The sequence below is a fragment of the Polypterus senegalus genome, chromosome 4, assembly GCF_016835505.1.
Source record: "Polypterus senegalus isolate Bchr_013 chromosome 4, ASM1683550v1, whole genome shotgun sequence".
NCBI lineage: Eukaryota > Metazoa > Chordata > Cladistia > Polypteriformes > Polypteridae > Polypterus > Polypterus senegalus.
The window spans coordinates 237,312,435-237,326,750 of record NC_053157.1 but is presented as its reverse complement, the minus strand read 5'-3'; the positions used below and the strand labels follow the sequence as shown (position 1 = coordinate 237,326,750).

Below are 14,316 nucleotides of genomic sequence, written 5' to 3'. Positions count from 1 at the left end.
TATTTACTATTGTGACCAGTAGTGGGACACCACTGATTCCCCTATCCCCAACTGATCCCAGTACTATGCTTTTTAAACACAAGATCATTATATATATATATATATATATATATTGTGGCCCCCGGCCGGGGCTGGAGCCTTGCCGGGGCCCAGGAGGACATGAGGAGGGCTTGTGCCTCCTCCAGACCGTGAGGCGTCCGTCCTGGTTCTATTGGGAGCCACGGGGTGAGGGCATGGAAGCCCTACCCTGTAGGGGCCGTGGTTGCCGCCAGGCGGCGCCGATGCGGTTGATCCCATGCAGTCGCCGGCGGAGCTGGAGCCCGGCGGGGCGCTGGGAGGGCGAGAGGAGGGCTTGTGCCTCCTCCACACCGCCATGAGGCGTCCGTCCTGGTTCTGTTGGGGGCCGCGGGTTGAGGGCATGGAAGCCCTTCCTGTAGGGGCCCGTGGTCACCGCCGAGGCGGCTCGATGCGGTTTATCCCTTGCGGTCGCGGCTGGGGCTGGAGCCCGGCGGGCGCTATGGAGGACAAGAGGAGGGCGAGTGCCTCCTCCAGACAGAGTGGGGCGTCCGTCCTGGATTACGCAGGGGCCTCGGGTACAGGGCATGGAAGCCCAGCCCTGTAGGGACCCGTGGCCACCGCCAAGCGGCGCCCTGTGCCTAATTATCCCGGGGCGGCACTTCCGCCACACCAGGAAGTGCCGGAAGACTTTATGTGGCGCCGGAGAGCTGCCAGGAAGGCAGCCAGCACTTCCGCCACGCTGGGGCGTGGCTAAGAACAGATGCCGGAAACACCTGGGGCTCATCCGGGAGCCTTATTTAAGGGGCCGCCTCCCTCCAGTCAGTGGTGGAAGTCGGGAGGAAGCAGACGGAACTGGAGAGAGGGCGGGAGGCGGCCAGGAAGGCACAAAGACTGTGGGCCTGGACTTGGGGAGATCACAAGGCACTGGGGTGCATGTGAGCACAAACTTTATATATATATATATATATATATAAATGGTGTGTGGTGACAATATGATGTCCGTCTGTCTGTATATATATATATATATATATATATATATATATATATTTAAATAACTTCACAGACCTCCAAATCCTCTTACATAGCAGTACAACACAATAACATATTTTCTTTCCTCTTTCCGCACCTCTACTCAATAGGAAAAGAGAAGCCTCCCTGTTTTATGCTGGACCCAAGTGGAACTTGCAGTGTGTGGAAATGTTGCACCTTGGAAGCACCACTGGGTCATTCTGAAGTCCCAGAAAAGAATAAGCCAAGTTCCCCTGGAGGTTCCCCCGGAAGTCCCCAGGATACTCCTGATAGGGCTGCCCCACGGGACTCCAATTCCCAACCTGCCCTGCAGGTATTCAAATGGTAGTTTCCCCAGGGATGCTACCACCATGTGTACCAGGGGAACACATAATCCTGATTAACAGACGCCATCTATTCCTTTCATTATGGTAACACCCAAAAACCTGGCAGGGAAGCAACACTTATCCCCGAGGGATGCTTGTCCATCTATGTCCTTACGTTGCCACATCCTCCCCTGGCAAGAAACTAACATCCATTTTGGTCGCCATTCCATCCCATATGGTACTCACATCGTGAAGCCTTTGACCTACAGAACTGGCCCAGCTGTGGCATTTTTTCTCTCTTCTTTTTGTCAGACGGTTAGCCAGAATTTTCACATATAAATAAGAACCTTAGCCACCCCTACGTCTCCTACTTTATTAGTGACTCGAATCAGCGTCTGTCTTCAGAGAAATGAAAGACAAACGTCACTTACAATTAAAAGCGGAAATGCCGATCGAACAATTTTTCAGGTTTCACCTTCAGTCGGTAAAGAGAATTCAAGGGAACCACGAAGTCCTTTACGAAAGCAGGATGAGCATCCTTCTCACATGTTTAGCTCAAAATTGAACTTGAAAACGTCGACCCTCTGGTTCTCTTTGTCTTATTCATCGATCCCCACGCCTCTCATTCGTATTTATTACTCGACATCGGCTGAAGATCATCCATCACTGCACTTGCCAACCCCTCGTAATCCTACCCGATGGTATGAAAACCGATAAACTCTTTAAAAAAATCAAGGGGCGCCTGTCTCGCTGAGTGGGCGGGGCGGGATCGGGTTGATGACGTCCTTTTGGGCCGCCCTGTTTGAGCGCGTTCTCTCTCACCGCGCATGCTCCTATTCGATACTCACGCTCGTTTTAAGCAAAGGTGCACAAGGTAAGACAAATTTAAAGGGTGGGGGGTTGTCTATGCGCGAGGGAGTACCAGCTGAGCAGGTGCTTGACGCTGCGTTGGTCGCTTAAGCTAAAGAGCCGAGCGCTTCGGTTTGTCCGTTTTGACGGCGGCACAGAGACTCGCTTCTTAAGTTTATTGCGAATTGCGTTCGCCACTCCCTTCCAGTCAGTCCATCTGTGTGCTGTGGGGAATGTTCCGATTGGGGGTAGGGGTGGTTTAACGATACCACGTATCTGTTTGTGAAATGTAGCGCAGGCGCATTAATTCGTGAGTGCTTGCGCTGTATTCGTGCTCGCGCGCGTGTCATGCCTGCTCTGTGTTGCCCTGCCAGCCGGTCACATGCACGCGCAGCCACTCGCTCCTTTTTAAAGAAACAGCCAACAGTTAGAAATGAAGCCGAGAACTATCCAGTAAAGCCTTTCACTTTGGCACGTACTGTGATCTTATCAGGAATAAATGTAATGAAAACTCATCAAGAAAGATACATACAAATAAGCAGTGTTTATAAATACTTGCAAACTGTGCCGGCGCTAGGTTATTTTGTGCCCTATAGGCTGGGTCCCCCTGTCCTTTTGATCTGCGCCCTAAGGCGGCGGTTCTCTACCTGTGGAGGGGGACAAACAAACAAGACAAAGCTTTTTTAAAAAAACAGATTTTTGCTTTTCGTACGATTTTAGTTTAGCAGCAAAAAACTCTCGAGGTTTATTGACGTACTGACTATGAATTGTTTCCAAATGGCGCTTAAGCTTGTTGGGTTTCATGCTGTCTGCCGCCAAAATTTAAGAACAAATAACACAAAGGGGCCTCTCGTGAATCCAAAATTTAAATAGTCTTCAGAATATTTTCTTCATTTAACCTTCCGAACGACGCTCTTCTGGGCGCTTGTTGATGCTTCACAATTGTCCGATGCTCGTTTGCGCCCAATTAAATTTATCCTTGGTGATGATCTTAAAAATGTTTGGTTTTTACAACGTATATTCGAGTTGCTAGGAACACTATCGAGTACTTAAGTGAGTCAAACAACCAGACTGAAATATGGCCTCGGCGAGACGAAATTCACATTTATACTAGCAGGTGCATCTCTAGTAAATTCGGCAAAGACTGAAACTTTCCGTGAAAGCGCGAGAAATAAGAAGCGGTGGGCAGTGTTGCCATATGTGGCGTAATTTCGCTATTCGCAGGGAAATTTTAAACTTGTAGCGGTGTATCGGCAGCAGAAAATACAGGAGTAAATTTTATTAGGGTTTAAAAAAAAAACGTTATTTCACACATATCTTCACGGAATAAAATGCATCATTGTCAAGCAATGGAACCACACCACCCAGTAAAGTGCCATTGACGAGCCGTTATATATGAGAGTGTGATATACCTCAAACTATCAAATGCAATAATGAGTATTTTTCATCGTTCATTCAAAGACTTTTAGATTTTTTTCCACAGCAATTCATTATTACATCCTGACATTTCACATCACTAAGACTGCATCTATCAGGCCTGAATGTCTTTCCAGAAAACACTGAAAATGCATTCCATGGGTGCAGAGGATTTTTTCTGCAGTTTTCCTAACCTTAGCCCAGCTGTGATCAATGAATAATCGACTCACATAATGCATGTTTACCCATCCATCCATTCATTATCCAACCCTCTATTTCCTAACTACAAGGTCACGGGGGTCTGCTGGAGCCAATCCCAGCCCAGTTCAGAAGTTGTCATCTTGATGAAATGGTCAAAATGTTTATACAACATAATGCACAAAAGCCACCTTCATAAGAGGACAAGTGTCTGTTTATCTGTGTGTCCGTCTGGTTGCTATGTCTCTGTCATTCCAACAGATAGTGCATCACAAATATTTACAGTAATAAATGCATTGTACTTGTCATTCCAACAGACGGTGCATTACAAGCATTACCACTGCTTTCGTGAATCCCATAACAAGTGTCATATAACAGAGACTTGCATTGCTTTTGTCGTTCCAACAGGTGGCGCATCACAAACATTTTTAGTAAAGTAATTATTAGAGTGAATGATGCAAATAAGATATCCACATTTTCTTCATGTAGAAATGACGATAAGTTGAAAAATTATATTTTATAACATAATATATACTGTGACCACAAAGGGGCACCAGTGAGCTCCAAACCCGTAAACACTCTGATGCCAACATCACTTCAGGTTCAAATAAAGGTTTATTTTCACGAACCTTTGTATACAGACTACCCAAACACAATTCTTCTTTCTCCACTTTACTTTCTTTTTCTTTTCCCTCCCTATCTCCAGATGAGTGTTGTGCACTGCTGCCCAACTCAGAATCATCTGGAGGAGATCGAGTTGCTCCCTTCATGCCAGACCAGGGGCCTCATGTATAAACGGTGCGTAGGCACTGAAATGTTGTGTAAGAACTTTTCCACGTTCAAATCGCGATGTATAAAACCTACACTTGGCGTAAAGCCACGCACTTTTCCACGGTACCTCATGCCTTGTCGTGCACTTGAAGTTCTCCGCTTTCGGTTTTGCAAACTGGCGGCACCCAGCGTCAAAGCAATGGTACTGTTCTTGTGTGATTACTCATTATTTTCATGACGCGGCTTTATAAATACACAGAAACTAACCGCATATTGTTTATTAGTGTAACGCATCTGATTGTAAATAACTCGTAACAATTTAATGGTCCAGGGAACAGCCATAGTATTCCAAATACCATAACTGCTTTAGCGTTGTTACTCTCACTTCTTCTTCTTCTTCTTCATCTTCTTTCAGCTCCTCCCATTAGGAGTTGCCACAGCGGATCATCTTTTTCCATATTACTCTCACTGCACCACTCGGAGTATTTATATCACTGTATCTGAGTGTGAATCACAGCAGCAGCTGATAGTAAAGAGAACTATCGGTATACAGCTTTAAGGACTCGCTGTCTCAGCCACGGCAAAATGTTTTAAAGCCTTTCCTGTACGGACCTCGCGGTTCAGAAACAGAAACGATATCATTTATAAGGTGAAATGCAGCAAAATATGTTTGTTAAATTATACAGATAAAACTTGAACTTCATTTAAATAATCTCTATTCTTCACTGGGAGTGTGGTGAAGGATAGAATAATTAAACATGTACTACGAAGATATTTCAATGTTCTTTAAACGTTTTGAAGAATCGGCGCTAAGCTTACAGATGGCTTAACGTCTATTACAGAGCTGATTGTATGGCGATCGGTTACTTGGGAAAAGAAAAGCAAGGACTCTTGGGCTGCTCGTAATATATATTGAATATAAAACAGAAAGAGAAATAACAACACAGCTAAAAACGCGGTCACAAATTTCGGCAAAAGTTAAATGCTTGTGTCATGAGCACGAAGCGGCTATGCAGTGTCTACAAAGGACGTGGCCATCCACCGTGATAAGCTACCTCACTGACGGGCGGGCGAAGGAGCCACCGATTCTTCCTCTGCCCAGTGCCACCACAAGCCTAGAGCCGCCCCTGATTGTACTGCTGCAATAAATTATTTCATCGAAGTGAAACACATGTTTAATAACGTGCTTTAGCTCCTATCATCATGAAAATGACATCACGTATACATCTCAGTATTTTAGTTATTCAGAGAGCTGTAATATCACGAATGTAATGGACTCTGTGTCCAGTTGGAGGAAGAGAGCCAGTTTAAGAAGCAAGTAGTGATTCACACACACAGAGCACATAGAAGATCAAATACAAAACAAAGCATTTAACGTGCTACTTTAATTACGATGTGATTTGAGAAACTGGTTAATTAAACGATTTTAAGATGAAATTTATGATGTTCTACTTTAATGACAAAATAAACTACGAGATTAAAGTGGAAATGTCGAGATTGAAGTTGACATTTCGTGCTTTTTCCCCACCATGTGCCTTTTTTCTCTGTACCCTAAAAAGCTTTCATATGACACTCAGACAGTGGGCTTACAACTCGCCTTTTCATGGTGACTGATATCTGAGCTTTCAAGTTTCTCCAACACGCTATGCCACTCAATCAACTTCCTTTTGTTGATTATCCCACGGTTTATTTGAACAAATAGTATGTTTTTCCTTTGCCTCCACTTGGTATTCGCTGAAATTCTTATATTTTCCCTGTGCTTTTCCCATTGTCTCTTCACAGAAGGCTGCGATTAAGGGCGATTTATATTGATTTGCATATTCAAATAGGCGTAATTCTGGGAGGAGTTGGGGCGTTACAAAAAGCGAGTGCATGAGCGTTAGTTTTCACGCTGATCGGGATTTAGGTAACGGAAGAACGTGGAAGTTGGAGTACGCACAGATTCCTGCATCTGGGGAAATATAAGAATTTCAGCGAATACCAAGTGGAGGCAAAGGAAAAACATACTATTTGTTCAAATAAGCCGTGGGATAATCAACAAAAGGAAGTTGATCGAGTGACATAGCGTGTTGGAGAAACTTGAAAGCTCAGATATCAGTCACCATGAAAAGGCGAGTTGTAGCCCACTGTCTGAGTGTCATATGAAAGCTTTTTAGGGTACAGAGAAAAAAGGCACAGTGGGGAAAAAAAGCACGAAATGTCAACTTCAATCTCGACATTTCCACTTTAATCTGTAGTTTATTTTGTCATTAAAGTAGAACATCATAAACTTCATCTTAAAATCGTTTAATTAACCAGTTTCTCAAATCACATCGTAATTAAAGTAGCACGTTAAATGCTTTGTTTTGTATTTGATCTTCTATGTGCTCTGTGTGTGTGAATCACTACTTGCTTCTTAAACCGGCTCTCTTCCTCCAACTGAACACAGAGTCCATTACATTCGTGATATTACAGCTCTCTGAATAACTAAAATACTGAGATGTATACGTGATATCATTAAGAGTTAAAGCACGTTATTAAACATGGGTTTTACAGCGCAGCGATTGTGCACCATCTGATGAAATAATTTATTGCAGCAGTACTCAGGGCGGCTCTAGGCTTGTGGTGGCACTGGGCAGAGGAAGAATCGGTGGCTCCTTAGCCCAATGTCAGTAAGGTATCTTATGCACGGTGGATGGCCACGTCCGTTGCAGACACTGCATAGCCGCCTCGTGCTCATGACACAAGCATTTAACTTTTGTCGAAATTTGCCGCTGCATTTTTAGCTGTGTCGTTATTTTCTCTTTCTGTTTTATATTCAATATATATTGGCGTGGCCGCCCATGCAGTTCTTGCTTTTTTCTCCAAGTAACCGATTGCACCACAATCAGCTCTGTAATAGATGTTAAGCCATCTGTAAGCTTAGCGCTGATTCTTCAAAAGCGTTTAAAGAACATTGAAATATCTTGTAGTACATGTTTAATTATTCTATCCTTCATACTCCCAGTGAAGAATATAGATTATTTAAATGAAGTTAAAGTTTTATCTGTATAATTTAATAAACATATTTTGCTGCATTTCACCTTAAAAATGATATTGTCATCATATGTAAATACGCTTTATAAAGTGGCTCAGGTTGTGAGATATTATAACTGTAGTGCAAGTTTACAGTGAGGTGATTGTACTTATAAGTCCAGACAGTTCTACAAGGAGCACTTGATTGAGTGCATTTAAAGTTATTGGGATTAAACTGTTTCTGAACCGCGAGGTCCGTACAGGAAAGGCTTTAAAACGTTTTGCAGTGGCTGAGACAGCGTGTCCTTGAAACTGTATACCGATAATTCTCTTTCCGATCAGCTGCTGCTGTGATTCACACTCAGATACAGTGATATAAATACTCAGAGTCGTGCAGTGAGAGAAATATGGAAAAAGATGATCCGCTGTGGCAACTCCTAACGGGAGGAGCTGAAAGAAGAAGAAGAAGGAGAAGAAGTGAGAGTAACAACGCTAAAGCAGTTATGGTATTTGGAATACTGTGGCTATTCCCTGGACCATTATATTGTTACGAGTTAATTACAATCAGATGCATTACACTAATAAACAATATGCGGTTAGTTTCTGTGTATTTATAAAGCCGCGTCATGAAAATAATGAGTAATCACACAAGAACAGTAGCACTGCTTTGACGCTGGGTGCCACCAGTCTGCAAAACCGAGCGGAGAACTTGCGTACGACAAGGCATGAGGTGCCGTGGAAAAGTGCGTGGCTTTATGCCAAGTGTAGGTTTTATACATCGCGATTTGAACGTGGAAAAGTTCTTATGCAACATTTCTGTGTGTACGCACCGTTTATACATGAGGCCCCTGGTGTTACAAGACTACCAGTTGGAGATCAAGTGGAGCTTCCCTGAAGTGGGAATTATTTGTCCCTGCATCTCCCCCCATGGCAACACCAACGGACCACTGCACTGTGTCACGGGACTACAACTCCCAACAAGCCATGCGGGCATCCAAGACGGTGCCATAGTTCAGGAGAACTGCCACCTGCTGTGCCAGCAGAGCAAATCCCCCATGTAAGCAGCCTCCCCCTGTCCTTCCACTACACTGGCCTCCTGGCTGGGTAAGGGGCCTTGAACCATCCTGGACCCCAGAGTGCCAGTCCAGGTCTGGTGTCCATTACAATACATTATGCTTCAATGCATTTTGAAGCATTTGCATTTTAAGTGATTCATAATATTGGCAGTGTAATAATTGACAAATCACGACCAATTATCTCAGAAGTAGAATTTTTGTCAAATTTATTGGGATTCAATTCTGCGTTCTTTCATTCCAATTCTTCTCCTCTGGTGCAATTCCAACTCACATTCCAGGAGATCAATTGGAATTGATCTTGCATTCCCAATTTAATAGATTAATGGTCTTAAATCCTGGAAAGTTCACCCTGAAATGTGTTCAAGTAAGGCCGTCTTAATGCATAGGCACACAGGGAGGTTGCCCCTTGAGCATAGGTGTCCCACACTTATCTATGTATGTTGTGACTTGCTGAGTGGTTGTGTAGGTTGAGACCCCAGTGCACTCCTTTGTCCGGGGGTCTCTAATGCTGTTAAGTTATTTTTGAGGAGTAATTCTATCACATTTATGTTCACAGGGTATAACGGAGCCTCCTTCACCATTGACTTGGCCATACCGTGAGGTGTCTAATGACCTCCTGGTCAGATCTGTCCACGTGAGAAGTGATTCCTAGAAGAGAAGAAGAGAGGAGACACTTGGTGGTTAGGGAAGAGTTTAACACGGAGCACAGCCTCAGCCAAAACTGACAACATGGACATAAGGCTGGCACACATTAAACAGGAGGACTGTGAGTGGGGTGCACCAGAGGATTTGTGTGTAAAGGTGGAAGATTGTGATTCAGAGGGTGAAGCCAAGAGAAAACACTTTGTGGTTAAAGTGGAGGATTCCAAGGATTTCTCAGTAAGTCTTGAATTGCAAAAGTGTGAAACCGAGAATGCTTGGAAGCAAGATGTTTCTGAAGAGTCACCTCCGGGCTTACAGTCCTGGTTAACCGATATGGGACAACTGGCTAACCAGGAGAATTCTACAGGAGTGAAATCTGAGTTATTGGAGTTTAAAGAGGAAATGAGAGAAGGAGAAGAGCAGCAGCCGCCGTCCAGCAGCGTGGGAATGAGTAAGTAATGTAATTAAATATAAAAGAAAGTGTCACTGAGGACATCTAGGAATTCCAAATGTGGTTGACTTGACATTTTTAGTAGGCTGAAATAAGAGCAAAGATTCACGTGTGATTGAATTTGAATACAGACAAGCCGCTTCGGTGCGTAACAACTGAGAACAGCTGACCTGATAAATTGGAAACGTTTGGGTGACTACAGAAAAAAAACATAAAGTGGCGTTCACTGCGTAACGTTTTGTGCCACGTGCTGGGCCAATATGGCACTGTTCCATGAAAACAGCAAAAGGCCTACTTTGTTAAAGACAGTTCAGACTGTGCTGGAGTCTAGACAGGGATGTGCACAAAATAAGTTTTTATTCATTATTAGCCTACACATTAAATACGAATGTGTGATGGGTGGACAGGGCCACTACCTGGTAGGGACGCCAACAGAGTGAAAGGACCAGGGGAGAGGGCATTGATGAGGCAATACCTCCCCCTGGGACACTAGAGGGCAACACTGCTGGGCGGCTGTGGCACCGCAGAATCCCGCATGGCATGTTGGGACCTGGAGTTTGGCGAAGCCCTGTTGGGTTCTGTGGGGGCCACCAGGGGGAGCTGCAGAACGCTATAGATGACCTCCAGCACACCAGGGAGTAATTCCGGGTAACAGTGATGAGCCACCTGAATAAGAGGAGCCGCCTCACTCTATTGAATGGCCAGAGTCAGGAGGTAGGAGACAAAACCTGAAGAGGAGTGGAGACGGATGGACTGGCGTCAAGAAAGGGACTTAGTGTTGGTGTGTTGCACCTCAGCACCACACTATGAATAGTGGGAGGTTTTTTATGGTGGCTGTAGGGCTCCCAACCCCCAAAGTTTTCCCTGCAAGTTTTAGAACATTAGAGCATGAGAACAATCTAGATGAGAACAGGCCATTCAGCCCAACAAAGCTCGCCAGTCCTCTCCACTTGTTTCCTCCAAGAAAACATCAAGTTGAGTTTTGAAAGTCCCTAACGTCTTACTGTCTACCACACTACTTGGTCTCTTATTCCAAGTGTCTATCGTTCTTTTTGTAAAGAAAAACTTCCTAATGTTTGTGCGAAATTTACCCTTAACAAATTTCCAACTGTGTCCCCGTGTTCTTGATGAACTCATTTTAAAATACAAGTCTCGATCCACTGTACTAATTCCCTTCATAATTTTACACACTTCACTCATGTCACCTCTTAATCTTCTTTTGCTTAAACTGTAAAGGCTCAGCTCCTTTTAATCTTTCCTCATAATTCATCCCCTGTAGACCTGGAATCAGCCTAGTCACTCTTCTCTGGGCCTTTTCTAGTGCTGCTATGTCCTTTTTGTAGCCTGGAGACCAAAACTGCACACAGTACTCAAGATGAGGCCTCACCAGTGTGTTATAAAGCCTGAGCAGAACCTCCTGTGACTTGTACTCCACACATCAAGGCGTTATATGACCTGACACTCTGTTAGCCTTCTTAATGGCTTCTGAACACTGTTGGGAAGTTGATAGTGTAGAGTCCACTATGACTCCTAAATCCTTCTCATAAGGTGTACTCTCGATTTTCCGACTGCCCATTGTGTATTCAAACCTAATATTTTTACTTCCTATGTGTAATACTTTACATTTACTGACATTAAATTTCATCTGCCACAAATCTGCCCAAGCCTGTCTGCTATCCAAGTCCTTCTGCGATGATATAACGGATTCCAAATTATCTGCTAATCCACCTATTTTGGTAATCCACCTATTTTGGTAATCTATCTTTAGGGCCTTCTTGCAAGGCAGGCTGCAGATTAGTGTCATACAGAGCAGTTGCAGGTTACGGGTCTTGCTCAGCGGCCCAGTGGAGTAGATTTCCTTCTGGCATTTATGGGATTCGAACTGGCAATCTTCTGATTATCCTTAATGTCAGATTCACCACTCTGCACGGATTTTTTTGAGGATGGGGAGGGAAAGACCCATAAAGACATGGAGAGACCATGCAAAGTCTGAACGTGCAACAAGTGGGTGCAGAATTTGACCTCACTATACTTGAACAATCAGGCAGCTGTGCCATCATAATGCACATTCATTCAGCATATTTGTGTGTTTATTGTTATTAAGCACACGTCAGGTTATTAAAGGAGTTCAATATCATCAGATGAATCACAACCAAGAAGAGAAAACTCAGATTCACATCCCAGATTGCCATTACAGTAGGTGAGCTGCCCACCCAGTTTCTCCCTGTTACTCCACCATGCCTGATGGTGGAGGCGAATGACAGTAGCTACGGAGGAATAAAACAAAGGTCTTGGGCTGAATCCACCATTCACTACAGGGTCTTGTTAAAGACGAGGAGGGTAGAAATGAGAGAAACAGCATGAAAATGAAGCTTAGTAAGAGCAGTCCAAATAACGAGTGAGGGGACAAGGAAGGGTCTTGATCTTCAATATGGCTGAATCCATGTGAAAGCCGTGACTCGTTAGCTCCACTTGTCAGATGACATTCTCATCCACCACAACCCATTGATTCCCTTAACCTCGGATCACAGGCACCATTCGAGACAACCTGAGAAATGATTTCTGTCCACTACAGGGCACACTCAGTCACACACAGATGTATCTGTGGGAAATGAAAGGAAGATGGAGAATCAGAACAGACAGCAGGAGGACACAAAGTCCAGATGCAGAGCGGGCAGAACAGGAATGGTTACCTTAGTGTGAGGCAGCAACACCACCCAGTGTGATTCCTGTCAACTTGTAGTTTACAGTTTATTGTAAAACATATAACCATTTGTGTTATTTCAGGTTTCCAGGACCATGCCAGCTTTTCCACATCTTCGTTTGCTCAAACGTCTCATCAGTGTAGACTGCAGCAGAAACAAGTCAAAGAAAAGATGAAGGAATCAACAAGAGGATCCAATAATGTGACCTCGGTCTCCTTTCAGCGCAATTCCCCTTCTGCTGGTCAGCCAACTCAGTCGGGAGCCGTCATCACAGACCAGTTCCGCACTGGAAGAAAACATCATCACTGCTTGGAATGCGGCAAACAGTTTTCACACAACAGTAGTCTTTATAAGCATATGAAAATCCATGCTGGCGAGAAGCCTCATTGCTGCTCCGAATGTGGAAAGCGTTTCTTAGAGAGAAATTACCTTAATGTCCACATGACTGTTCATACCGGAGAGAAACCCCACTGCTGTCCAGAGTGTGGTAAACGATTCTCTCAAATTCGCAGTCTTCAGATCCACACCAGAATCCACACTGGAGAAAAGCCGTATTCCTGTCCAGAATGTGGCAAACGATTCTATGACAGTAGTAGTTTACAGAAGCACACGCGGATTCATACGGGAGAGAAGCCGTACTGCTGCTTCGAATGCGGAAAGAGGCTTTCCAACAGCAGCAATTTCCGGAGCCATGTAAGAATTCATACTGGAGAGAAGCCATACACCTGTTCTCAATGCGGAAAAAGGTTTTCTTCCAGTGGAGGTTTCCGGAAGCACAGACAAATTCATACTGGAGAAAAGCCTCCACAAAATGTGGCAAACGACGTCCCCACAATAGCAGAAAAAGTGAAGAAAAATCTTTTGTGTGAGGTAAAGGGTTCTCATTTAAAGTAGTTCACAAGAACATAAGAATTCCTAGTGGAGAAAAGACTCCTGGTATTAAATTTGGAAAATGGTCCTAAAACAGAAGACACATTTAGAGTCATATTAGAAATCAGTGTTGCTTGGAATACTGTAAATGACTATGAAGATAGCAGGAGTCTTCATAATCCTGAAAAAGAAAGCAGAAGCCATCAACACTGACCAGTAAAATGTGTAGATACACATCTCCAAAGAGATAATACTTTATTATTGTTTGAAGTGTGGCAAACGATTTTCACACAATAGTAGGCTTTTTACTCTCACCTGTGAGAAATCCCATTGTGGTCCTCAATGTGGTAAGCAGTTCTCAGACAGCAGTAGCATTCATACTTTCTGTAACCCTTATAAATGTTCTGAATGTGACAAGATATTCTCCTGCATCAGCAACCTCACATAAAGAGGTCTCCATCTCTATCACCCCTACACAAATCACAACAGGAGGCTTCATTAGGAACCATGCAGGGGCTACACTGAGCCCCTCACTACAGACTTACAGGAATGACATCTACATCAGAGCAACATCCCATCAAGGCATGGGGCAGCAAGCACGCCACACCTTTAGGACAAAGGATGACCTCTGAGAATCTGTACTGGTGTTGTGACTGTGGCAAGCGATTCCCACAAATCAGCAGTTTCCAGAGGCAAGAAGTCACAATCTGATACAGCATAAAGGACAAGTGGCTGCTTCAATATTGGTAGCACTTGTGTGTCAGCCATACAGTTGACCCAGCACCAGTGCTGTGACACAAGATGGTGAACAGAACCAACACCAGGAAGAAGAATGAGCTGGCAACACAACTGTACTAGGAGAGCAAAGAACACCACAGAAAAAGCTCACTGCGATAATGAAACAATACAAATGTCCAGTAAGATCAAAATCACGATGTTGTGCAAACCAACAAGAAGTGCTGTTGACAACTAGAACAAGGCAACCAGATATT

At 44.1% G+C, this 14,316-nt stretch overlaps 1 protein-coding gene across 1 annotated transcript; it reads left to right on the top strand.

The window, feature by feature from the left end:
* The first annotated feature begins 2,152 nt into the window (after positions 1–2,152).
* Positions 2,153–14,303, top strand: LOC120528294 (oocyte zinc finger protein XlCOF20-like). Its single transcript, XM_039752439.1, has 3 exons — positions 2,153–2,226; positions 9,213–9,749; positions 12,537–14,303. Exons 2-3 carry the CDS (start codon positions 9,386–9,388, stop codon positions 13,346–13,348), a joined length of 1,176 nt encoding a protein of 391 aa, XP_039608373.1. The 5' UTR covers positions 2,153–2,226; positions 9,213–9,385; the 3' UTR covers positions 13,349–14,303.
* The last annotated feature ends 13 nt before the right edge of the window (positions 14,304–14,316 follow it).

Coding starts and splice junctions, on each gene's coding strand:
- LOC120528294 (XM_039752439.1), top strand. CDS start 9,386: ATGGACATAAGGCTGGCACACATTAAACAGGAGGACTGTGAGTGGGGT. Junction 9,750..12,536: donor GTCCAGCAGCGTGGGAATGA/GTAAGTAATGTA, acceptor GTGTTATTTCAG/GTTTCCAGGACCATGCCAGC.